Source organism: Cervus canadensis, chromosome 24 (assembly GCF_019320065.1).
Source record: "Cervus canadensis isolate Bull #8, Minnesota chromosome 24, ASM1932006v1, whole genome shotgun sequence".
Taxonomy (NCBI): Eukaryota; Metazoa; Chordata; class Mammalia; order Artiodactyla; family Cervidae; genus Cervus; species Cervus canadensis.
This window is the reverse complement of record NC_057409.1, coordinates 16,758,071-16,784,690: the sequence shown is the minus strand read 5'-3', so window position 1 is coordinate 16,784,690 and position 26,620 is coordinate 16,758,071. Positions and strand designations below refer to the sequence as shown.

At 39.3% G+C, this 26,620-nt stretch overlaps 1 protein-coding gene across 2 annotated transcripts in view; it reads left to right on the top strand.

Moving 5' to 3' along the window:
* The window catches only part of CAB39 (calcium binding protein 39), a 92,279-nt gene that overhangs the window by 14,486 nt on the left and 51,173 nt on the right, over positions 1–26,620 (top strand). For both annotated transcript variants that reach the window (XM_043444745.1, XM_043444746.1), the window contains exon 2: positions 24,184–24,338. In XM_043444745.1, the coding sequence (XP_043300680.1) occupies positions 24,225–24,338 (114 nt within the window). In that variant the 5' untranslated portion in view covers positions 24,184–24,224. The remainder of the gene's footprint in view (positions 1–24,183; positions 24,339–26,620) is intronic.

Genomic DNA, 26,620 nt, shown 5'->3' with positions numbered 1-26,620 from the left:
GAAAAATGGTACTGAAGAATTTATTTACAGGGCAGCAGTGGAGAAACAGACATAGAGAATAGACTTATGGACATGGAGAGAGGGGAGGAAAGGGTGAGATATATGGAAAGAGTAACATGGAAACTACCCAAAAAAAAAAAAGACAAAGGACATGTAACACTTGGTATTTACTATATGCCATTGTTCTAATATATTATCTCAGTTCACAGTCCTCAGAACAACTCAGAAAGGAGGTTGTCAAAAAGGAGGTTGTTGTTATTACCCTCATTTTACGAGTGACAGAATTTAGGCCAAGAAGTTAAAATAATCTGCCGCTGGACAAATTGCCAATAAGTCACAGAACCTAGTTTTTGAACCCTTGCAGTCTGGTACCAGCATACATTGAACATGTGGTATCATATTAATATAGCCAAGATAACAATGTTAATTCAACAGTTCTTGTTGCTTATGAACTCTTTAAAAGCTGGTAGGAGATAAAAGAATATCTTAAACCAACAGCAAACAACCTACTAATTGGAAAGCACTAGTAGAATTCCCCTTGAAATCAGAAAATGAAACAAGCCTGTCCTACACCTTTAGCATTATCCTGGCCAATGCAAGATACATCAAATAAAAGGTACAACTGTTTGAAAAAATGGTGCAGCTATATTTGTAGATGTTGCAGTCTTAAACCTATGAAAACCAACAGAATCAATTGAAAGACTAAGAGTTCAATAAGGTAGCTGTATACCACATAAAAACACTTAAAAGTTGGTAGCATTTTTCTTGCTAGCAATATCCAGTTCTCAAAATACTGGGAGAACAATCTCATCATAGCAACCAAAAATCAAATTCGTAAGTTGAGGGGATTGCTAAGAAATGTTTGGTATCTCTGAAGAAAACTAGTATAAATTTAATTGAATGAAAAAAAGACTTAAAGATGGAGAGTTACCTTGTTCTTGAATGTGAATACTGAATGTTATGAAGAAAGAAAATCTCCCAAATTAAATTAGTGTATCTTGGCCAGAGAGTATAGCCAGATTTTTAAGAAGTCACCTTAGGGAGTTTAGTGAAAGATATAAATAAATGTACCTGCTACATAAGTGAAATCGTACATCACTGGGAAGGAAGAAGGATTATTTAGCAAAAGAGTTTTAGATAACTGGTTATCTGTTCTTCGGGAAAATCAATTTTGATAACTTAAGCTACCCCTTTATGAAAATAAACCTGATGGGAGAATGAATTAAAAAACATAAATTAGGAAGGACATTTATATGAGTATTTATCAGACCTTTGAATGAGAAGCAGGCTTATTTCCATTGCTATCAAGTGATCGAAAGGGGAAAAAAAAAAAAAAACTAAGGTTAAATATGTGAAAAAACATTGCATGGTATAGAGGGTTAATCTTTACTTCAGTATAGTAAAAGCTCATGCAGACTGATAACTGCCATTTATTAGTAAGCCCTCCCTATGTTTTAAATGCAACCCTGGGTGTTTTATTCATGTTAAAGCATTTGTAAATAAACAAGACTCAGAAGGTAAATGTTTTGCCCAAGAGTTTTTGTGTATACTTCTACTAAATGGTGGAACTTGGATTTGAACTTGGGTCTGATAAGAGCTTATGCTGTGAACTCTTAAAAGATGTTGTTTTTCAAACAGGTTGCTAGGCCTTGCTGTCAGTGGAAAGTGCTTTACCCTTGCTAGATCAAGGTAAATGTTGTCTGGTCATAGGGGAGGCAATTTAGTAGGGGTAACCAAGTATCCTGGTTTGCCAGGAGAAGTCCAGGTTTATGACTGTTGTCCTCACATAATTATTCACTGTGTCACCATTTATTCCCTGCAGCTTCCTGGTTTAGATGATAAATTATGTCATCTAACATTCAGCAGCTACAAAACTAGCTGTTCTTTGACCACTACCCCCATTTTTGACACTTAAGGAGCAAGGTTGTCTCTCGGATCCCAAGGTGTCTCCTCCTAACGTAGCTTGATTTTTGAGGCATTAATTGTGGAGTCATGGCAGCTGTCTGATCCTTCTTTTTTAACTGAAAGGGTTTTCTCTACATTGGAACCAAAAGACTTTTTTGTCTGGGAACTATGATGTTCTAACTCTAAAATGTTCTGCTTTTCCTCAAGTCAGACACTTGAAAGGAGAGGTTCTAAATGTAAACATCTTATTTTTGCCCACATTCCCTCTCTCACTCCTTGTCCACTCACATATGCAGCTTCTCAGGAACTGTTGAAGAAAGAAGTTGTGATGTTCCAGTTTTTAAATGGTTGTTGTTAGATGCCATGCAGCTCTGAAAGAGACTTAAAAAAAATTTTTTTTTAGTTACAGTTGATTTACAGTATAGTGTTAGTTTCTGATGTACAGTTAAGTGATTCCTTTTTCAGATTCTTTTCCCATATAGGTTATTACAGAATGTTGAGTAGAGTTTCTTGTGCTAAACAGTAGGTCTGTTTTGATTATCTGTTTTATATATAGAAGTGTGTATATATGAATCCCAAACTCCTAATTTATCCCCCTCCACCTTTCCTCTTTAGCAATGGTAAGTTTGTTTTCTATGTCTGTGAGTCTGTTTCTGTTTTGTAAATAAGTTTATTTGTGTCATATTTTAGATTCCACATGGAAGTGATGTCATGATATTTGTCTTTCTCTTTCTGACTTACTTCACTTAGTATAATAATATCTGTAAAGCCTCATAGATAATAAGGGCTTGAAAAATATGTTGAATAAACTTTTGGAAGTATTTTTTAATTTATGTTTACTCAATGACTGGGACTGGACAGGAGTTGCATGCTGGAGTCAGGGCTTTTTGAGAGATAGAGGAGCTGTGACAAGCATCTCTCACTTTAGAGAGGAGGCCTGGGCCATGGGTTAGTCACAGAATTTATTTGACTCTAAAGAAAAATGATTAGTTCAGTGCAGTTGCTCAGGCATGTCCAACTTTCTGCGACCCCATGGACTGCAGCAGCACGCCAGGCTTCCCTGTCCATCACCAGCTCCCAGAGCTTGCTCAAACTCAACATCCATCAAGTTGATGTTGCCATCCAAACATCCCATCCTCTGTCATTTCCTTCTCCTCCTGCCTTCGATCTTTCCCAGCATCAGAGTCTTTTCCAATGAGTCAGTTCTTTGTGTCAGATGGCCAGACTCTTGGAGTTTCAGCTTCAGCATTAGTCCTTCCCGTGAATACTCAGGACTGATATTCTGAAAATCAAGAAAAATGACGGAAGCACTTTATTTCGTTGTACACTGTGCATGTTGATTGCTTTGATACAGTTTTCCTGTTTGACTTAGTCATCTCTCCCCAGATGGGATATTCCCTCAGCAGTGTTACCTGTTTCTACCTGAGCAAGAAAACTGACACACTAGACCTTGCTATTTTTAGCAAATTTATCATGGTGGTAAGGTTAAAAGCCACACCCTTGTTAAAACTAGCTAGTTATTTTTTTTCTTGTTCCTTGCCTTCCATTTTAGGGAAATGAAAAAAAAAAAAATGTGTTTTCTTCTCTTTTCTCCTTTCTGTCCCATTCTCTTCCTCACTCCAAAGAGTTAGATAAGCAAAAGAAAAATAAGGAAAGACAAAGTGATTCTTGGGGCAACCTTAGGACACAAATAAATGCATGTCTTTTACATTAGCTGGTTGGGGACCGCACATTTGGCTTTGAGTTTAGAAGCCAGAACATAGAAGAAAAGAAGATCAGTTGCAAGGCTGTGTTCATGAGGTAAAATACAAACCGGCCGCTTAGGAGAAACATAATTTTTCCAGGAATTGAGACCCTGTGGATGCTTTATTAATGCAGGCACTGGGTCCTTGGTACACTTCTCTCTGTTCTCTACAGTGTCTGTAAAAGTACCCTGTTCAAGTTTAAAGCATCTTAGTACAGAACATAGGAATAATGTTAGACTGGAGTGCAGTTTAATTAAACCACCACTTTTCTGATGCTCTTTAGCTATGGAAATGACCCTCTACAGTCACTCATGCCACTGAACTTTTCATGAAAATCGAGTGCCAGGGAGTCCAAGGTTATAGTTTTCTGCTTTAACAATGAGCTGAGGGGACCAGCAGCACTAATCATCTGCCTTGGTAAATTGCAGACCTTAACCAGGACTTGATTTCAAATCTACTTGTTTAAGTTGACTTGGAAGCCAAGTGATTGTTTTCCTCAGAAAATAGTTCCATGTCCACCATACAGATATGTTTAATGAACATTGTTTTATGTCATGAATTAGTAGTTTTTAAAAAATTTGTCAAATTTCTGACACAGAAGCCCAACATTAAAAAAAAAAAAAAAAACGATTAAGAGTGAGGTATTTGGGTTAGACAGGAGATGGACCCTCACCTGCTCTAGACCTTAGGGCAAGGTTTAAAAGCCACTGTCAGATTTATCTGTTGTACATTTTCAGTACAGCTTTCAGATTAAAAAGCAAGTTTTCCATTGTGACTATATTGTGATATTAACACTCACCTGAAAAGAACCACTCCATAAAGTGTGGAATGTTCTTTGAGCAATAAAAGGAACCATGTGGTTATTCTGTAAATAGCACTTAAGTTTACAGTGAGTTCTGTAAACACACTGCCTTCTGCCTTCCTTTTCATTCGACACTTATTACCCCCCTAGAAGTTGATGAAATTACAAAAAGTAATTTTTGTTTCCTTACTGGAGCTCAGATTGTTTCATGAAGCTCTCTGATCAATTGTAATACATTTTCTTTTATCCAAATTTATTGTGTCTATAAAATGCAGCTCAAGAAGCATCTCCTCTGTTGAGGTGTGAGACCTTCAGCACACAACACCCTGTCCATCCTCTGAGCTTGCCTCTCGTCTCCTCTGTTAGTTGGGTTTTGCCATGCAGGGGCTGGTGGCATGAATTAGTCTTCCATAGAGTGCACTCTTCCTGTGTGTGCCTCATCTCCCTGGCTGTATTCTAAGTCCTGAAAGAACTCCTAGTGAGTGTGTACCACCAGATGTGGCATGACCACATCTTTTGGTCCACGAGGTTTGGCTATAGGATTGGGAACTTTTTCCCTCCAAAAACACAAGCAAGAATTTTTATATATGGTCATGCCAGTCAGTTGAGAAATGAATTCAGTCATTTCCTCAGAAATAGTGTTTTCAGCCTCATTATTTTCACCTAGAGTTTTTCTTTCAATCTGGGATCAAACCTCCATATACCAGTTAGTGTGTTGATTTGGAAGGGTAGAAGAATTCTCAGAGAAATTACCTTTGGGTAATATGTTCTAAATGATCCTCTAAAGGGCCGTGCAATTCTGTGACTCTAAATATTTTTGCTGGAAAAAGTCTTATTTACGCTGAATACCACCATACGGTGGCCTTCGAGCCGTTTAAAAAGGAAACAAACTGAATCTCCAACTATGGTGCTTCAGCTCAGGCTGGTTTTGTGGCCTGTTTGTGCTTTTTTGGGCATTTAGCCAGAACAGAAATAGCAGTGCTGGACCTTGAAAGAGAGTGATTTTCCAGGTTTACATCTGATCTTCTAGAAATAATTTTTAAGGTTATAAACTTTAAAAAGGATTTTTTCCCCCAAATACAGTCCTTCATTGGAATAACTAAAAGGGGGGAAAAATCATTTCAACACTCTCAGGTATAACATTTTAGAACCACAGTATTTGCTTACTTTTTCTATCTAAATTCTTGGCCAAAAAAAAAATAATTTTCTATAAGGATTTTCTTTTTCATATTTGAATCTTGTTTCAAATTTTCCTCACTTATTTACTGTTTGAGTTTTGAAATACATATTCTTTCTAAGGAATTACCATCTTTTTAAAAGAACAGGATTGGCTGTTTGCTTTTCTTATTTACCAAGCATGGGTCAGACCGCTATGTTTGCTCATGATCATATGGACGATGCTTCCACAACCTTGTGGCAAAGTGAGCAGTAAATCTAACCAGAGGAAAAATGGATTTATAATTTTATCCTTGAAGATTGATGGCTTCATACTTTTAAACGTGGACACTGATTAACCTTTCATATTACTAAGTTCAGTGCTGGCTTGTCAAGAAATAGTTGAAGTTCATGTTTTCTGAAACTAATTCTTAAACTGATAATTAACTTAATTCCTTAGAATATCTGTGAATTAATCAGTATTGTTTTACTGTTCAGTCGCTAAGTTGTGTCCCACTCTTTGAGACCCCATGATGAATTCAGCCTTGTGAATACAATAGTTTCCATTAATAAGTGAACTACTCAGGTTTATTATAAATCTGTTTTACAAACTGCAGGTCCCATTTGATCAGTTGGTTATGAAATCAACTTAGTGGGCTATGACTAGCATTTTCAAAGAGAAGGAAGGGAGCAGGGGACTAGGATAGAATAAAATAGGATGGAGAAGGTCACTGCAGTGTACACCGTGAGGGTAAGTACTCTTCAGTGATACTGTGTGTGAGTGTGTGAGAGAGAGAGAGAGATGAAGTGAAGTGAAAGTTGCTCAGTTGTGTCCGACTCTTTATGACCCCATGGCCTAGACAGTCCATGGAATTCTCCAGGACAGAATACTGGAGTAGGTAGCCTTTCCCTTCTCCAGGGGATCTTCCCAACCCAGGAATCGAACCCAGGTCTCCCACGTTGCAGGTGGATTCTTTATCAGCTGAGCCATAAGGGAAGCCCAAGATTACTGGAGTAGATAGCCTATCCCTTCTCCACCCAGGAGAAATTTTGCCGACCCGGGAATCGAACCGGGGTCTCCTGCATTGCAGGTGAATTCTCTACCAGCTGAGCTATCAAGGGAGCCCCATGTATGTGATACTTATTTTTTATGTATGAGCTCATGTTGTTGTGCTAAGTCGTGTCCGGCTCTTTGTGACCACACAGACTACAGCATGTCAGGCTCGCCTTCGCCTGTCCTTCACTCTCTTGGAGTTTGCTCAGATTCATGTCCTTTGAGTTTTGGTGATGCTGTCTAACCATTTCATCCTCTGCCATCTCCTTCTCTTTTTGCCTTCAATCTTTCCCAGCAGCACGGTCTTTTCCGATGAGGCAGCTCTTCGTATCAGATGGCCAGATTTTTGGAGCTTCAGCATCAGTCCTTCCAATGAATAATTCAGGGTTGATTTCTTTTAGGATTGACTGGTTGGATCTCCTTGCTGTCTGAGGGACTGTTGAGTCTTCTCCAGCACCACAGTTCAAAAGCGTCAATTCTTTAGTGCTCAGCCTTCTGCTACAGGCTTCCCTGTGGCTCAGACAGTAAAGAATCTGCCTGCAATGCAGAAAACCTGGGTTGAGTCCCTGGGTTGGGAAGATCCGTTGGTGGAGGAAACGGCAACCCACTCTAGTATTCTTGCCTGGAGAATTCCATGGACAGAGGAGCCTGGCGGTCCACAGTCATGGTGTTGCAAAGAGTTGGACACAAGTGAGCGACTTAACAGTTTCACTTTCAGCCTTTTTTATGGTCTAGCTCTCACGTCCATACATGACTACTGGAAAAACCATGGCTTTGACTAGATGGACCTTTGTCAGCAAAGTGATGTCTCTGGTTTTTAATATACTGTCTAGGTTTGTCACAGCTTTCCTTCCAAGGAGCAAGCATCTTTTATTTTCATGGCTGTGGTCGCCATCTACAGTTATTTTGGAGCCCAGGAATATAAAATCTGTCACTGCTTCCATTTTTTTCCCCTTCTGTTTGCCGTGAAGTGATGGGCCTGGATGCCATGATCTTAGTGTCTTGATATCAGAGAAATTTGTAAGCTATCACTACTAGGGGTAATGCACTTAGGTGGCCTGGTTCCTTGTGGTGTTTAAATGATTGTACACAAATACAGACTGCTGACCAGCTTTAATTGGGAAGTTCCAGTATTGGTGCTTTTAGGAGGGAATTAAGGAAGAACTGTGCTGGTCAGGTTTGTAGTTGACGGGAATCCGGTAAGGAAAGCTAGTACTACTCTGGATAACAAACTCAGGAAAAATTTTGAAATGTCAGAAGTATATAGGATCTAAATCAGAAGCAATTTGATAGGAATAATTATTCAGCCCAGCAGGAATGTCCCAAAAGGCAAGCAGTAAACAAGAGAGGAGGATGTGGTTCACTGCAGAACAGACAGGTCAGTTAAGTCGCTCAGTGGAGAACTGCCGTGTAATGTATGAAAACTGTGAGTGGAGTTTAAGACTGCACTATGAAATCTGGATAGGTGGTCTTGCCTGGTTAGATCACATGTGGAGTATAGGGTCTGGTTTGAAATCCCTTTTTTTAAAAAGGGATTAGACAAGCTGGAGTTATTCTCCTGGAGAATAACTGAGGGGAATCTTCTGATTGAGTCAACTCCCCCAAGTTTTATCTTCTTTGTAACAAAAGCACAGCTGGATACTTCTGACAGGATTTGGTTACCAACAATGCTAAAGGTAATGCAGACTGTGAATATTATGGCCCCCCCCCGCTTTTTTTTTGGATTGGGCTAATAAGTGGCTTTGTTAGAGAGAGCCAAGATTACAGAGGATTTAAGAGCTGGCATTGGGGTCTGTCTTCTCCCCAAAGGTGGGTTTGACACTGATTAAGCGCCGGTTGTACAGCATACGCCTCTTGGCTCAGTCTTTTTTTCCTCGTTTGGCCACCTTGGAAGTCTGACCACTTACTTTCCCAGCATGGGCCAGGGAACAATTCACAGGCTAGTATGGTGATGATAATTTATATATTGTTAATAATATGTCTGATTAGACTTTTCAAAGTACTTTGAGTTCCTCTTTCTACATGACGTCTGAAAATATTCTCAAGTTACGGAACTATACTTTTGAAAATATATCATATTTAAATGTTTATTTAACATCATCTTTATTTAACATGGGCTTCCCAGGTGGCTCTGTGGTAAAGAATCTGCCTGCCAAGCAGGAGACCTGGGTTGGGGAGATCCCCTGGAGAAGGGACCGACTAGCCACGCCAGTATTCTTGCCTGGAAAATCCCATGGATGGAGGAGCCTGGCAGGCCACAATCCATGGGGTCGCAAAGAGTTGGAAGCGACTGATCGGCTTCACCTACACAAGTGTCCTTTAAATCAGGAAGAAAAAGACTCCAAACCCAGTGTAATAATAAGCATTAGAGGTGTACAGTTTTGCTAAGGAAGTCCAGATGAATAATAGATATGAAAATGTGTTTATTGTCATCAGTGATCAGGAATTCAAATCAAAGGAGTCAAATTGATGTTTGGGTGGGTAGAGATGGAGGTCCAGAAAATAGTGTTTTTATTCTGACAGATTGGCAAAAATCACAAGGATTAGTAGGGCTGGTGTTGGTTGGCTGGTGAGGAAATCACTGCCTTCATGCACTGTTGATGACAGTGTAAACTGGCATAAGCTTTTGGTACAGGTTATAATCTTTGTGTTTTGACCCCCCAGGCACTCAGAATCTCCTTGGCTTCTTTTATTCTGGTATCTGGTATACAGAACATTGTGTGGTCTTTCTGTGGCCAGAACAGCCCTTTACTTAGTCATCCTTTATAGAAAATTGCTTCCTAAGGTGGGAAGGTCAGGAGTCATTTCTTTGGTTTTTTTATAAAGCTGAACTGACGCATACGCAGTGACCCTCCTGAGTGAGATAGATCTGGCTAGCAGAGAGAAAGACAGGAGTTTCTTTACTCTCACTCATTTTATATGACTTGCAGGAAAGAGTAAAGCTGGGCGCTCATGTTGGGCACAGAAGAGAAATACAGTAACACATTAGAAATAAGACCCAAAGCCTATGAGCTAGTACTTTTGCTGAAATAGTTACAAAACAGCCTGTCCTTTGGAGAAATGCTGCAGTGACCCCTGCTGACTCAGAAGAGAGCTGTGTTGGTCTAACAGTTTCAGCTATGAAGAAAGTATATGTTTACTTTTATAATGAATTTAGAAGACATTGTTAAAGGTATATTTTGTGTGGAATTATTGATATAAAATATTATAAGTTTTGCAAAGCTGTGCTCACAAAAATTTGAAAATATAAGGGCGCAGATCAAACATGTGTAAATGTGGTCTCATTCATGGCACTTATTTTAGTGAGCAAACTACCTTTCATTTAACAACAAAAGATGTCTGAAAACTGTTATCAGGCCAGTATTCAACTGAAGCAAAAAGCAGATATATAAAGAGCAAACTTTTCTGCAGAAGAAAGATTCAAGTTAGGTGTGTATGCATGTGTGTGTATTTTTAAGGTAATTTAAAATTACAAGAAAGAAGTCATAGAGCTCTGAAACATGATACGGTCTTAGCTGTTAAGAATTATTTAGCTAATTACAGTTTGGCTAAATACTTCCAACCATATGTTTAAGTGAATTCTAGAACTGTTTAAGTGATTGTTCACCCATGCCCCACCTTATTCCAGAGAGGATTTAAGGCAGCTTGAAGTATTCTATTGTACTTAATTATCATAATTTTAGTCTTGAAAATCCATAATGACTGCATGGTACGCTGAGATTACCACAGTAAAACTTGACACTAGTCGTATGGTTCTCTCAAAAAGTGTTTGAGGTTTAACTGTGAGGTTCCTGTTTGTAAAATTATACACGGATTTTTTTGTGTGTGGTGCTTTAAAAAATCCTTGTAAAATTACTCTTCTCTGAAAATTGCTTTGTTTGAAGCAGAGCTCTCTCCTATAAGAAGATGTCTCTTGATTTGTTATTCAAATAATGAACGTTATCATTAGAGCATATTTCATAAACATTCATAATTTGACACTCATATTTAGTGTGAGTAAAAGAAACGTTCAAGGAGTAACAAAAAGCCTATCTTAGAACACAAAAGTGAAATTATTTCTGAATAGCACATTTACTGAGTCTGTTTCATTAAGTTCTTGATCTGTAATTCATTCATAACAAAAGCTGTGAATTTGAAATAGGAATTTTTTCTAGAAATTTAAACTTTTGGAAATACTATTAAAGATTTATTTACCTATAATGATTATTTGCTACTTTTGATTACACCCCCCCCCAAAAAAATTGAACTAATGGTTCATATGACATGTGCACTTGGGGTCATGGAGAATGTTCCACCAAGAATAGTCTACCTTAACCTATACCTCTAAATTCTGAAAATGTGAAAGAGGTTGAAAGTCCCCAACAATCTCTCTTTTAAAAAATATTAAGTATATGCCTAACAGAGTTTTGTTTTAGTTAGTCTGAACGTAATCAACTCATCACTTCGACATTATGTCATGATGTGTATTCTCTAAATCCAAGGTCTGTGAACACTTTCTATCTGTGAAACTACCCCTTCCTGCTTTTCCCAATTCCTGTGGTAAATACTTCCTGTACTTCCACAAGTGGGAGAAGCTCATGGTCACTCAAACCTATAGCCATGTTTGGAACTAGACTTGATTAGAACTAAAAAGTAGTTCCCTATGCAATGAATTCTTGATATTTAATAGAAAAGAAGCTTGGGTTGTCAATGATGAGCAATAAAAATCCTTTCTAAATAAAGTATATGGAACAGAGGTATGGGCCAATTTTTGTTTTTTGATATTTTGGTGGATTTTTTTGAGGGAGGGAGGGGACAGTCAAAGGTATCTTTTTCATATTTAACTCATGATAGTTTTAGAAATTGCTTTTTGTTTATTTGATCAGAATTTAAAAATCAGTATTTTTTTAAAAGGCATTATTAGTGAACGTTTATTTCTGGTTACTTTTTCATGATTAAGTCATACTTTGATGTTGTACATTTTTGTAATAGTTGATCTGTGTATAACATGACAGGACAAATAAATACAAGAGAATTTGAAGATAAGAGACTTACCTTGAATTCTGATGGACATATTCACCATGGGATCTCAGGGCTGGTCTTTTATATGAGCCTAAAGATGTACTCGTTGGAAAAGACCCTCATACTGGGAAAGATTGAACACAAAGGGAGAAAAGCCCAGCAGACGATGAGATGTTTGGATATCAAGCATCACTGACTCAATGGACATCAATTTGAGCAAACTCGGGGAGATCCTGAAGGACAGGGAAATCTTGACATGCTGCAGTCCACAGGGTCGTAAAGAGTTGGGCACTGCGGTGACTGAGCAACCACAACGATGTACAGGATGTATTTGCCATAGGAATTGGGAAAATGGGAAGGGATAGTTTCATGGATAGAAGGTGTTCGTAGACCTTGAATTTAGAGAATACACATCACAATATAATGTCCAAGTGGTCAGTTGGTTAAGTTCATTCTAATTTAACATTAATTTAAAAAATCAATGCAAAAGAGTTGTGAAGATCCCAAACAGGATGTTTCTACAAATCATGCCTCAGTCTTGGGAACCGAGGTCTACCTTTTCAGTATTCCATCTTGGTTAATTACATGTATACATTACACTTTGGTCAGAACTGTGCCATGTTGCTCTTCATGGCACAAACAACATACAAGTGGCAGCACATACAGATTAGAAAAGTTAAGCGAGCACGTGTGGGTCCGACTTTCTACATGGCAACATCTAGATTATAGGTGCTTTTCCTGGATTTCATGCTCACCCTCCAAGAACCTCCACAACCAGTCAGGTGGTGACCCCCAGCCCTGTTCTATTTTCAGAACTGTTTTTTCGTTTCCAGTCAAAACGTGTATCTGGAGTCTTTTGCAAAGCAGCATGCCAAATGTCATGAGCATGCAACAAGCTGGCTAGTATTCAGTTCTGCCATATTCAGTTTTGGGGCTTCCTGACTTGTTGAGGGTGATACATATGTTAATTTTAAAAGCACACTATAATCAACATTTTGAAAGCTCAGGAGTGTGAGGAGGAAGGTTACTTTTACTGTGGGGGTCTTTGTGGAGGAGCTGTTATTTAAAAGTGGAGTTAGAGATGGGCAGGATTTGGGACAAGTGGAGAGGGGGGGCATTCCCAAAGAGGGGCCACTCATACTGGCTTTGCTGCAGTTGTCTGAATTTCAGGGAGGGGCACTGTCAGTCAGCTGTTGAAGGAATTGCCTGAGCACCTATTTCTTTGGTAGACATTTTTTTTCTTTTCATGTGCCATCAACAGGTACGTTTATTTATTGAATTGTAGTGGACAGAATGACAACACGTATACATTGGAACTGTTAAGTAAGAGCTGTGAGTCCAGAGAGGAGAAAGGGCTGTTTTTTTGGCAGAAACATGGTTTAAGGTGATCATTTTGCATTTGCACATAAATTTAACTTTGACAATTTAGGCAAATAAAGGGGGAAAAAACAAAAGCAAAGCACAATAGACATATCAATTATAGGAAACATAAAAATTCTTCAGAATAAAAAATTTTCCCAATTTCTAATTTTTAAAAATTACGGAAATGTTCAAGTATATACAGATACTCTAGTATAGTGAAGTTCTAGCCCCAACAACAGTTGTTAATATTTTTCTAGCCTTGTTTCATCTATTCCCTCCACCTTACTCTTAAGGAAGAGTGTACTATAGTATTTTAAATCAAATCCCAAATCATCATATTTCAGTACTTATGTCTAATTGATAAGAATATTTTTACACACTATATTATAATCCATAACAAAATTAGCAATAATTTGTTAATTATCCTACCTAGTATATAATTTTCCTGATTTGCCCATATATCTTTTGTATAGTTGGTTTATTTGAGTCAGGCGCCAGAGAAGATCCATGCATTTGACTATGTCTAGTGAGTTTCTTTTATTAAACATTTGCCACTGCCTTTCCTGTCCCCCATCTGCTAATGCCTTTTGATATGCTGCAGAGACCCAAGTTTGTCTTGTTGAGCGGCCCTTGTTCTGGGATTGACTTGGTACTTCCTTATGTTGTTTAACTTGTTCCTTCACCCCCTGTGTTTCCTGTAGACTGATAGTTCTAGGAACTTGATTAGATTCAGTTGATTTTTTAAGTGAGGGAAAGGAGGTCAATATTTTTATGGATAGAGCTTTTACTTCCTGTACATCGTACCGTGAGTCACATTGATGTTTGATTTTCCTAGTCACATTGATGTCTGATTTTCTTATTTTAAAAACACTGATAGATCAGTGTTCCAAGTTACCAGCTCCAGTGTATCCGCTATGAAGTTCTCCATCATCCTTTCACCTATAATTTTAATGGCCATTGATAGTTGTTGCCTATTTCCCATGTCATATCAGAATTGCACAATGTTAATTTTCTATTTTTCTTTCTACATTTATTAACCATGTGAATCTTCCGTAAAGAAGATTCTTTCACTTTCAACTATTTGGTTACCCTCAAATGCAGGCTATACAGAAAAGACAGGATAAAAGTGCCATTCTCTTTCTTTTATTTACCAGTTTTGGGGGTGTTGAGTTGTTCTCACAGACTTTGATGTGACCAGTGAATTTTCTTTTTTGGTATTATAATCTTCATGAGTTTTAATGTTTTATATTAACTATAGTATAGTTTCCTTATACTACTGTCAAATACATAGTTTATATATTATATATGCAAACTTTAACTTTCATGTCAGTTCATTGCAGTAATTTTTCATTTTTATGCCCAAATTGTGTTATCTTAGGCTTGTGGGAGGACTTCTCAGCTGGCACAGTGGTAAAGAATCTGCCTGCCAGTGCAAGAGATGCAAGAGATGCAGGTTCAGTCTTTAGGCTGGGAAGATCACCTGGAATAGGAAATGGCAATCCACTCCAGTATTCTTGTTTGGAAAACCCTATGGACAGAGGAACCTGGCAGCTACAGTCCATGCAGTTACAGAGTCAGACACAACTGAGTGCATGCACATGCACACACACACATGCACACACATTCCTGTGGGAGCCTTTCACATTGGCTCCTGTGTCTTTTTTGGCATGACATCATCCATCTTTGCTTTCTCAGATAACATGTCCCATTCTCGTCTTATGTATTTTCCAGCTCCTTCACGGGGCCCTGGTTTTTTTACCTGGGAATGATCTTATACTAATTTTTAAAATAGCACTTCTATAATCAGGAAAAAAACAGTATCACATGTACATTATAAATATTTGTCCTTAAGAAGAACTTAATATACAATACACATTCTCAGTGTCCATTGTTAACCTTTGATTTTTTTTTCTTAGTCAACATGTGTTTGCATATATAGAACACACAGGTTTATTTTATATACATATACGTGTATATGTACATATGGTGCATATAAATATGTGTATGCACCTTTCTATCTAAAGTGTTTTCAGTTAAAAGGGATTGTGGGCATTTTTTTCAGGTCAGTAGAAATCTTCAGAACGTTGATTTTTTTAAAAGATTGTATTTATTTATGGCTGTGCTGGGTCTTTATTGCTTTTCTCTAGTTGTGACTCGCAGCGGGGCCCCTCGCTAGTTGCGGTGCATGGGCTTCTCATTATGGTGGCTTCTCTTGTTGCGGAGCACGGGCTTCAGGGCGCATGGGCCTCAGTAGTTGTGGCACAAGGGCTCAGTCGCGCAGCTCAGGTGCTCTGCAGCATGTGGGGTCCTCCCAGATCAAGGATCTAACCTGTGTCTCCTATATCGGCAGGTAGATTCTTTACCACTGAGCCCACAAGCCCCAGAGCATTGATTTTTCAATGACTTCACAGTGTTCAGTTACATTTCCTGGGACTTTTTCTCTTTTTCAACTGTCTTAAGGATTCATCTGCCATCTTGGTACATAAATCTTAGAGAAACAGGTTTACCAGAGAAGCATTTTTAAGTCTACTGATACACAATGGACATAGTCATAATCATACAAAAGACACTAGATACACTGGTAGATGGTGCATTCAAAGTTGGAGTCCTTAGAAGTCTTATCTCTTGCACTTTACTAAGTTTTAATAGCTTCATGGTGTTTGAATAGATTATTCAATACTTTTGTGCCTTAGTTTACTCATCTTATTTAGAACAGAAAAAAAAATAACTTCTGTTAGGAGCGAAGAATCAAAAAGTGTTTCTGCTCTTTCCTTGAGAATCAAAAGAAATAGTTTGGTCCTTCTACATATTTTCTACAGGTATGTTCCAGGGTTCAGGTATAAAACAGTGAATGAGTGGAATCAGCAGAGCACTTTTTCTGAGATTTATTTTATCTGCTCCTGCTGCTCTCGTCTCTATTAATATAGCTCAGGTAATGGTGACAAGTACTGGAAGAGCAATGAAGCAGGGTAAGGAGATAAGATGAGGGGAGAGGTCCTCTGCTGCAAGCCGTGGTCAGGAAGGCCCTGTGGGTAAAATGAGGGAGAGAGTCATGGTGATCTGCACAAAGAGCTCTCCATGAGCAATATGGAAAATGCTCTTGGGCCTGGCCAGGAGTGTCAAGCCAGACATTGTGGCTGAAGCCTAGAGGCTAAGAGATGAGGACAGAGAAGAGTAAATCACAAGGAGCCTTGCAGGCTGCAGTCAGGAGTGTGGATTTTATTTTCAGTGAATTGAGGATTAAACAGAAGTGACAGGGCTTTGTGAACTGTGAAGTGTTGTACTATAGGAGAGATCCTATATTATTTTAAATATTGCTACTGTTACCACCATGATAACCACCTGGTTTACTCTCTTAAGCTGTAAAAAATGTCAGTTTGATTCCTGCATAGTATCCAGTGTTGCACATCATTGGCCCCTGAAAGTCTGATCAAGATATTAGTTTGGCTAAAAAGTTCATTTGGGTTTCCCTGTTGCTGTTATTAAAAAAACCCTAATAACCTTATTGGCCAATGCAGTATATTAATTGCAAAGAACACTTCGCAAGTCTTCTTGTGTGCTCTTGAACAATTAATTTTGGTTTTACATCTGATGATGAGCTATGTGTATGGCAGCTTTTTTAATTAACCAGAGGTTCAGCTGCTTCTTTAAGCTACTCATGGCTTATTTTAATGAAGCTGCTGAGTCATTGCATCTTATTTGCAGCTTAGAAGAGCATGTAGCCTATCCTTCCAAAAACGAAATCAGAACTTTTAGATGCAGTTTTAAAAAGGAGAAAATCACTCATTTTGCCTTGCTGTATAGTCTGTGTGGATGCCTTTTTTTAAAACCCATTTTGGCTCTGGAAATTGTAGCCATGAATCAAATGTTAGAAGGAAAAAACCCCACAGAACTATCTTTTTCTACTATTTATTCAAATTTTACCACATGCGGATGCTCTTCTAAGAACTTGTCATTTAGTCGCTCAGTCGTGTCCTGCTCTTTGCAACCTATGGACTGAAGCATGCCAGGCTTCCCTGTCCTTCACCATCTCCCAGAGTTTGCTCAAACTCAGGTCCATTAAGTCAGTGACGCTATCCAACCATCTAGTCCTCTGTTACCCCCTTCTCCTGCCTTCAATTGTTCCCAGCATCAAAGTCTTTTCCAGTGAGTCAGTTCTTCACATCAGGTGGCCAGAGTATTAGAGCTTCAGCTTCAGCATCAGTCCTTCCAATGAATATTCAGGGTTGGTTTCCTTTAGGATTGACTGGTTTGATCTTGCAGTCCAAGGGACTTCCGAGAGTCTTCTCTGGCACCGCATTGTGAAAGCATCAGTTCTTTAGCGCTCAACCTTCTTTATGATTCAACTCTCACACCCATACATGACTACTGAAAAAACCATAGCTTTGACTATACAGACCTTTGTCAGCAAAGTGATGACTTTGCTTTCTAATATGCTGTCTAGGTTTGTCATAGCTTCTCTTCCAAGGAGCAAGCATCTTTGAATTTCATGGCAGGAGTCACACCCTCCACAGTGACTTTGGAGTCCACGAAAATAAAGTCTGTCACTGTTTCCACTGTTTCCCCATCTATTTGCCATGAAGTGATGGGACTGGATGCCGTGATCTTAGTTTTTTAAATATTGAGTTTTAAGCCAACGTTTTCACTCTCCTCTTTCACCTTCATCAAGAGGCTCTTTAGTTCCTCTTTGCTCTCTGCCATTAGGTTGGTGTCATCTGCGTATCACTTCTCCTGGCAATCTTGATTCCAGCTTGTGATTCATCCAGCTCAGCATTTCTCATGATGTACTCTGCATAGAAGTTAAATAAGCAGGGTGTCAGTATACAGCCTTGACATACTCCTTTCCCAGTTTTCAGCCAGTCCTTTGTTCCACATCTGGTTCTGATTGTTGCTTCTTGACCTGCGTACAGGTTTCTCAGGAGGCAGGTAAGGTGGTCTGGTGTTCCCATGTCGTTGAGAATTTTCCCATTTGTTGTGATCCATATAGTCAAAGGCTTTAGCGTAGTCAATGGAGCAGAAATAGGTGTTTTTCTAGACTTTTCTTGCTTTTTGTATGATCCAATGGATGTTGGCAGTTTGATCCCTGTGCCTTTTCTAAATCCAGCTTAAACATCTGGAAGTTGTTGGTTCACATGCTGTTGAAGCCTAGCTTGGAGAATTTTGAGCATTACTTTCCTAGCGTGTAAAATGAGTGCAATTGTGTGGTAGTTTGAACATTCTTTGGCATTGCCTTTCTTTGGGATTGGAATGAAAACACCTTTTCCAGTCCTGTGGCCACTGCTGAATTTTCCAAATTTGCTGGCATATCGAGTGCAGCACTTTTTAACAGCATAGTTTTTTTAAAGCTAGATGTTTTAACTCTCAATGGTAGACATAGGTGCAGACTTCATTTATTCTGACTCCCAGTCTAGCCCTTTTCTCCCTACCTCATGGATATAGAAGCTGGCTGAGGGCTCTGCTTTTGTGAACAGTGGCACAAAAAGCAATCTCCTCCTCTTTTTTAATCCCCTCTTTTTTTTAATCCCCTTTTTAAAATGATTTCAGTGGGTCAGTAAGTGTCCCAGTCATCCTGACAACCAAATTTTCCAGGACATCTCCTAGGGGTGATATTGGCCCCTTTGACAACTACAACCCTTCATGGAGAATAGTGAGTCTCCACTTGGTATCTGTAGGGGCAGAGAGATTTAGAAAATTGAATTTACTAAAGTTGTGAACTTTAATAACTTCCTGATTATATGAAAGAGTTAACAAATGGAAAGAGTCTGCTCTGACAACCAAAGTTTTGTGATTGGGTGAACAATGGATCCATTCACTGTGAAGGGGAATTTAGAAGAATAAGAAGAACTTGGGGGTGAGATTTGAGTTGCCTGGAGGGCATCTGTAGCGAGCAGCAGTTAGAAATGTAGGCTGATTGGTTGGAGCTGGAGATAGATTTCAGGTTGTTGAAAACGGTGGGTAGATGAGATCACTCAGAATATAGGGTAAGAAGACAGCCAAGATAGAAGCTTGAAGGATGTCAACATTGAAATAAATATGAGTCATTGAATTAAAGGCGGAAAGAAAGGGCATTTGGAAAGACAGGAAAACGTGTGAAAGCTAAGAGGTATGAAATGCTAAATGTTCATGCAAATTCCTTTCTTGCAGATTTAGCGTGTTATTTTATAAATATTAATTTTAGTGTAAAGGCATGCTAAATTATTCCCCACCTCTGTCCTCCCAGTTTTCATGTTAAAATTCCCCTCTGAGTTGTCTTTGGGATTTGGGCATATCCCACTAATTAACCATCAGGGACAAGCTTACCCTCAGTTTGAGAGACGCAGGGATGGGTCTCCACAGCCCTCTGTAATGCTGACAGTGGCTGGCTTTCTCCCAGTGGCATTAGTAATTTTGACTTAGCCCTGGGAATCCTATTGAGATTTATTATGAACCAGTTTTGTTTTTTTTTTTTTTTCTGAAGGGACAGGGAAAAGAGTATTTAAAAACGAAATGACTTTTTTCAACTACGGTATATATTTTTGTCCATTTCCTTCATGAACTCTGGTTATATCTAAAACATAACTTAGGCAAAACATAGTTTAAGAAAAACTTTGAACATATGCAATAGTTGAAAAACAGTGAAAACACATAACTCCATCTAGATTTTAAAGTTTTTTACCATATTTGCAAGTGTGGTACTCTGACTTAGAGGTAGTTGGCATGTTTAGGGAACCAGAAGGACCTCAGTGTGGCTTGACCCCTGTAATTAGAGGCTAGAGGGCTGTGTGAGCTGGAGATGGGTAAAGCCATGGTAGACAGTCTGGATTTTACCAAAAAGGCAATGAAAAGTTATTGAAGGGCCTTACTCAGGGAGCTGTTGCTGTTACTGTTCCCTAGAATTCTCTCAAATCCTTATGGTAAAGGAAGAAAGGGGGAAGTGAGAGCCAGGCAGGTGAGGGACATCTTATAACCATCTCGAAGTGAAGTGAAGTAAATGTCGCTCAGTTGTGTCTGACTCTGTGACCCCATGGCCTATACAGTCCAGGAATTCTCCAGGCCAGAATACTGGAGTGGGTAGCCATTCCCTTCCTTCTCCAGGGGATCTTCCCAACCCAGGGATCAAATCCGGGTCTCCTGCATTGCAGGCAGATTCTTTACCAGCTGAGCCAGAAGGGAAGCCCTTTAACCCTTCATTGCTACTGCAATACTTCCAGCTTGGGCATCTCCATACTCTTGGAGACATGTGCCTGGGTGTTTCACATCCTTCACGGACACAGAAGCCTGTGAATAGTTCGGCTTGATGGTATACCAGGCCCCTTCGAAAACACCGTCTCCATTCCTGGGAAGCAGAGTGGGCTGGAGAGTTGATTCTCAGTGCTGCATTTGCTATCATTTGGGTATTGTTGGAAGGTCATGAGTTGTTCTGTGCAGGGATTAACCTCTGTTGCTTCTAAGGACTGGGCTTCCCTGGTGGCTTAGATGGTAAAGAATCTGCCTGCAGTGTGGGAGACCTGGGTTCGATCCCTGGGTTGGAAAGATCCGCTGGAGAAGGAACTGACAACCCACTCCAGTATTTCTGCCTTGAGAATCCTGTGGACAGAGGAGCCTGGAGGGCTAAAGTCCACAGGGTTGCAGAGTCAGACATGACTGAGCGAACAGCACATACACATACACCACAGACACACAAGCAAACCAAAGCCTCGTGCTCAACTCAAACTCAGTTTGTATTTGGTTCCAAGTCTTCAGGTGGATTTCGGTTCGTTCTTTATTGCTAAAATGAATTAAAGTGATCCATGAAATCTAGTTTAGTCATCTGTATTTCTTTTAGCTGTGTGTGTGTGCACGCACATGTGTGTACTATTAAATGTTTTAGAAACATTAGTTTTCTTACATACAGATCATGGTCAAAGTTCGCTGGTTCTGTTGGTTCTCTCTGACCTGGTGGATTAGTAAGATTAGTAAATTGGCAGCCTTATTTTTCTGTCATTCAGCCTTCCATGGAAATGTTCTATTAATAGTACTTTTTATGTATTAAAGATAGTTTTATATATCCATTGATTTCCTTAAATTTAGTTTTATGTTTAGCAGACTTAATACATGTCAAATTGAAGGAGGCAGATAGTTATAGAAAGGATTTGTAAGAAAAATAACAATCCCCCACACTTTTCCTGATCTCTAGAGGTACAGCCTCTTTTGATAAAATTGTTTTGGAATCTTTCTCCACATATTTAATGAACATACTAATACTTAAATGACACATCCATGATTTCACCATGTTACTTATAACGTTGCCTCAATAGCTGCTTTTGTTTTCTTTACTCATCGTAAAGTCAGTAACACAATAAATATTACTTAGTAACTCTACGCATGTTAAGCTAACGTGTTAAGAATTTTTATTTCTCAAAGTATTTCTCTTAGCCTTTTAGCAATGTTCTAGGCACATGTATTGTGCTCAGTCATGACTTAGAAGCCATTCACAAATTTTAAATTTCTCTACATTTTCAATTAATTGTTTAAAAAGTTGGATCACAAGTGACATACAGTAGTATAAGGATAATTAAGCTTAATACAAAGCAAATTTAGCCTTAAGAAATAAATTCTAATGCAGAAGTTTTAAGGGGTACTATTCCCTTGTTTTTGACCCCCCAAATATTGGTTGTATTAAATAAGAATTGGTGAATTTGAGGGTGTAAATGAAAGAAAAGGATTTTTGTTATTGCATTTAGGCTTTAAAATAAGAACTATGTAACTCTTGTTACTGACTGTATTCCTCTAAGTATGGTTTATTAGTTTATATGTTCAGCAGAATCTTAGCTGCCTGGTGTATTAATTAAGAGAAATGATTGTGGCATGCTTCCCCTTTCCCTCACAAAAGCAATTTGTATATGTGTTCTCTTGGGCAACTGTGTTTTTTCTTCTGTGACCAGTATTTCATGTGTAGTAGCTGGAAAGTCACTTCTTCCACCACTGAGCCAGAGCTGAAAATAATCTCTGTTGCATAGCACCCTAATATTTCCTGCAAAATAACCATTAAACATTCCCAGCCTTTACCCAGCATAGACTTGTTTTATCGCTGCTATTATTTGTGGAATACAAATAGGAAGATTATATATTCATAGGATTTATTGTGAGTGTGAATTCACTGTTTATAGAGAAGCAGTCTGCATTGCCCTCTGCTGCTGCTGCTGCTAAGTCACTTCAGTCATGTCCGACTCTGTGCGACCCCATAGATGGCAGCCCACCAGGCTCCCCCATCCCTGGGATTCTCCAGGCAAGAATACTGGAGTGGGTTGCCATTTCCTTCTCCAATGCATGAAAGTGAAAAGTGAAAGTGAAGTCGCTCAGTCGGCATCCGACTCTTAGTGACCACATGGACTGCAGCCCACCAAGCTCCCCCCTCCATGGCATTTTCCAGGCAAGAGTACCGGAGTGGGTTGCCATTGCCTTCTCCGCATTGCCCTCTACCCTTCTTCAAAAATAAATAAAAGAAAAAAGTAATGGAAAGGAATGATCCAGAATTTGGGTCCCATCTTGTCAGGTAATCAAAGAGAAAATGTAACAGCCACCTGGGAGTAACTCACCTGTAGTTGATCCAAACTTCTTGTTGTAGAAAAGATATTTAGAAGTAAATTCATGCATCTTTGAATTTTGAGAACCTGTGGTTGAGGGCATTTCCCTTTGATTAATGAAGATGTTTTAATGTGATCAAAAGAAGATTGACAGGCTGACAGAGGTGAACTATGTAGGTGATTGATTCTGGTACAGAGATTGATCAAAACAGATCATATCAAACGATGTCAAGAAATAACATACCTGTTCATGATTTGTCGGCTTCTTGTTGGAATTCATTTACATGTTCTTTCCCCCCAAGTGTTTATTTGTAAACAGACATGCAGCTCTCTGTATCTCAAACTTAGAGAAGAAACATTCCAACACTTTCTTCCAGTGAAGTCTTAGGTGAAGGTCAAAGGAAGTGTTATGATGCTATGCGGCAGAGAGATTTTATGTTGATGGGAAAAAATAGAGTAGGGTTGGGGTGTCTGAGACCCACCTCTACCCAGGCAGTGGGTGCCAGGGGCAGTTAACTATAGGAGTATGGAACTCCTAGGTTGAAAGTCACTGATCTAAGTGATCTTTAAGGTTCTTCTCAAAAGTGTTAATCTTTTGGTATCTTATATGAGGTTGTTTAGCGAGGGTGGTTGTAACTTCCTTTAGTTTATTTAGTGAGAGAAATTGTAACTTCTGTTCCCAAGTAACTTCCATCGTTTATCTTGTTTATTCATGGTGACTTCTTTGAATAGTTGATAGCCCCCTTTTGCCTGATAAAATTGAAACGTTGTCTTGTGCTTCCCACAAAAAGTCAAGAACTTCCAGAAGTTTGTTGTCCCCAGAATTTATCGAGTGAGTTCCTTCATAGAGAATAGCCATATCCAGGCAGAAAAAGTACACCTTGAAACCATCACTTAAAGAATTTGCAAATCTGATGGGGAGATGTGCCCAAGGCTTTCTCCAAGGTTCCCTCCAACCCTGAGCCCTCAGGCCTGACTAAGGAGGAGGAGCGGTGTGCCTGTGGGACGCTTAGCAGCAAGCAGCATGAACCTGGAAAAAGCTCGTCTGGGGAGACCTAGAGGGTGGGCCTGTTGCCAGTGTTTTTTGGCTAAGCCCCTTACTAACTTTTTACTTCAGTTTCCTCAACTGTAAGATAGAGGTGTCTGTTAATTGGGGGTATAGTGTGGTGATGAAGGACACTTTGGATCAACCTGAGCCTGAGCTAGTTTTGCCCTTTAGTACCTTGAGCCAGTTTCTTTAAGTCATTCAGCTTTACCTGTAAATGGAAGTAATATAATGTCCTTGGCGAATTGTTTGAAAAGATCCCACAGATGATGGATTCCGTTGCTTGGTAGGGACCCTGGCAGCACTGGCACGCCACCAGCATCAGCGCCATCATGTGCCTCTTCAGACAGGGGTTAGGAGAGCAGGGGATTGAAAAGGTGTTTTGAAAAGTACAAAGTGTTCTATAATTCTGCAGTCATTTCTCACATATTTGGATTTCCTAGGACTGATTTTGAAACTGCTGTGAAATAGCTTGCCCAAGCCCTGGTTTTCTTCCCAGACCAGGATTTAGAGAGGGTATCTTCTGCCCGCCTCCCGTTTCCTCACTGGCGCGTTTGCTGTGTCCGCAGGTAGAGCAGGCGGAGCGCAGTAGGCGCCTGTCGCTGCCGCCATGCCGTTCCCGTTCGGGAAGTCTCACAAGTCCCCTGCGGACATCGTGAAGAACCTGAAGGAGAGCATGGCTGTGCTGGAGAAGCAAGACATTTCCGACAAAAAGGCAGAAAAGGTATGTTTGGCTTTATTTTGTATTTTTCATCTTTGGATTAGGAGTGAATGTAAAACAAATTATGAGGTGATTTCTAAAAGGCAATGAATTCAGTTTGCGTTTGTTTAGGGTTTTTAAAATATAGTCCGACTAAGTAGTGCTTGCTGGTGCTATTTAAATTCCACATGTTTTCCTCTGTTCTGCCATCTAATACATCTTAACTTTTTTCTCAAATTTTTCATTTGAAGTTTCCAATTTTATTTTAACTTTTGAGGTTTTTGTTGTTGATGTGGTTTATCTGATTTCTAAAGTCAATGTTTCCACCAGTAGTCTGCCATGGGAGTTACCTCTCCTGATTTTGTGTTTCGTGTATCCCCGACAAGTATCTTCTACCCACTCATCACAGTCCAAAATGTGACTTTCATCCCAGTTTGTACCCACCCCCCCACCACCCCGCCAAGAAGCATCAATTTTCAAGAAATAGCATGAACTTCTATTGCTTCCTGAGAGGTTTAGGAATTGATCCCGACTTTCATTCCTACTTGACAAAAATTCTCAAGACCTTATGGACCGTAGCAGTAGCCTCCTTAGGGCTGTTTCTGAAATATCTCCCCTCCTTTAACCCTTCAGTTCAGCCTTCTCGCATAGTACCTGAGACCCTTTGTGACCTGGCCTGTACAGCTCTTGGTGAATTTTAACCCCTTTCTTCCTTATTCTGTGTGCTCTACCAGTCTCAGTTTCTTTCTGTTTATGGAAAACAGTTAATAGCAAATAGTCAGCTCTACTGTCTTTGTCATGTTTCACTGCCCCCCCACCCCGGTTTCCCTTAGCCCTCATGCATTTGCCAGAATTAACCTCTTCATCTGGTTTTCCCAAATGGCTTTCCAGAATACTCCCTCTCCTAACCTTATTCTTACCTCCTAAAACAAATATCCACCATTTGGCCACCTCCTTTGGAAATAGCCGGACTGCTGCTATCTTCAGCATGGTTTTATTTGTGTCATATTTTTGTCTTCCTTACTAGACTTTGAGCTCTTTGACCCATGTGTCATTTCTGGCCCACCTTTGCCCTCCATGGTACCTGTCTCCCCATGGGCTGAACACCTGATGATTCATTGGATGAGTGCCTTAAGTGGAACATTTTCCATCCTGTCTTATTTTAGGAAGTTGTTTTCTCTTTTGAATTGACAGTTAAATTGCATCATTTCTACCATCTTTTTGAGATTCTGTGGTTTACCTGTATTCTTATAAAGAAAAGAATATCACAGTCATGGGATTAAGATTTGTAATTATAGGCTATTTAGTCATTATAGGCTATCCTGTCATTGGAAGCAGCGTACAATTAGTGAAGTTTGGTATCATTCATCTTTTCTTTAGATCTTCCATAGAAAGTCTGTAGACAATTTCTTGTATACCTTAGTAAGATATGTAGATAACTATTAATAATATGATAAACTTCTTTTAAAGATGGCTATTATGTTATTTTGGTTGAAGTATATAAAGAAAATCTGGCCTCATACAGATGCATAATTGGGAAAGAGGAGTATTTTAATAGCCTTTCAGATTTTTGAAGTTTCTGATACCACACCAGTATTCACCAGTTGATAGTTTCTTGGTTGTAATAGACTCAGAGTGTATAAATGAACTTCTCATACTCTCTACTTTGAAGAGGCCCTTTATCTATACATAACTTTGTTACAGGCATTGGTCATTTAGAAAGCATTGGATCATTGACTTACATCTTCCAAATGTTTACACATTATTCAGTATCAAAAATTCACACATTAAAATTACACTACTGTGATCTCAGAAAAGTAAAACTTTTGGAAAGGGGTCAAACTTCCTTATGTTGTATTCAAATTTCAAAATTGGCAACAAATACTATTTGTTGGTTGTTTTTCTTAAGGAGACAGGTTCACTTTGTTTATTTTTGAAAAAATATCTGCCAAGGATACAAGCCTGAATAATTTTTCAGTTTTTCTTTCAAGGAAAAGTGATGTTGCTTGAAGAAAACTGCTTGTTCAGCTAATAGCCCAAGCATTATCATACAAATACTTTTCTTCAAGACGAGCAGCCATACTTCTGGAAGGGGCAGGAGGTGCTTCGTGTGTACTTCCCGTTCAGTTCATTTCAGTCACTCAGTCATGTCCGACTCCTTGCGACCCCATGAACTGCAGCATGCCAGGCTTCCCTGTCCCTCACCAACTCCTGGAGCCTACCCAAACTCATGTCCATTGAGTCGGTGATGCCATCCAACCATCTCATCCTCTGTCATCCCCTTCTCCTCCTGCCCTCAATCCCTC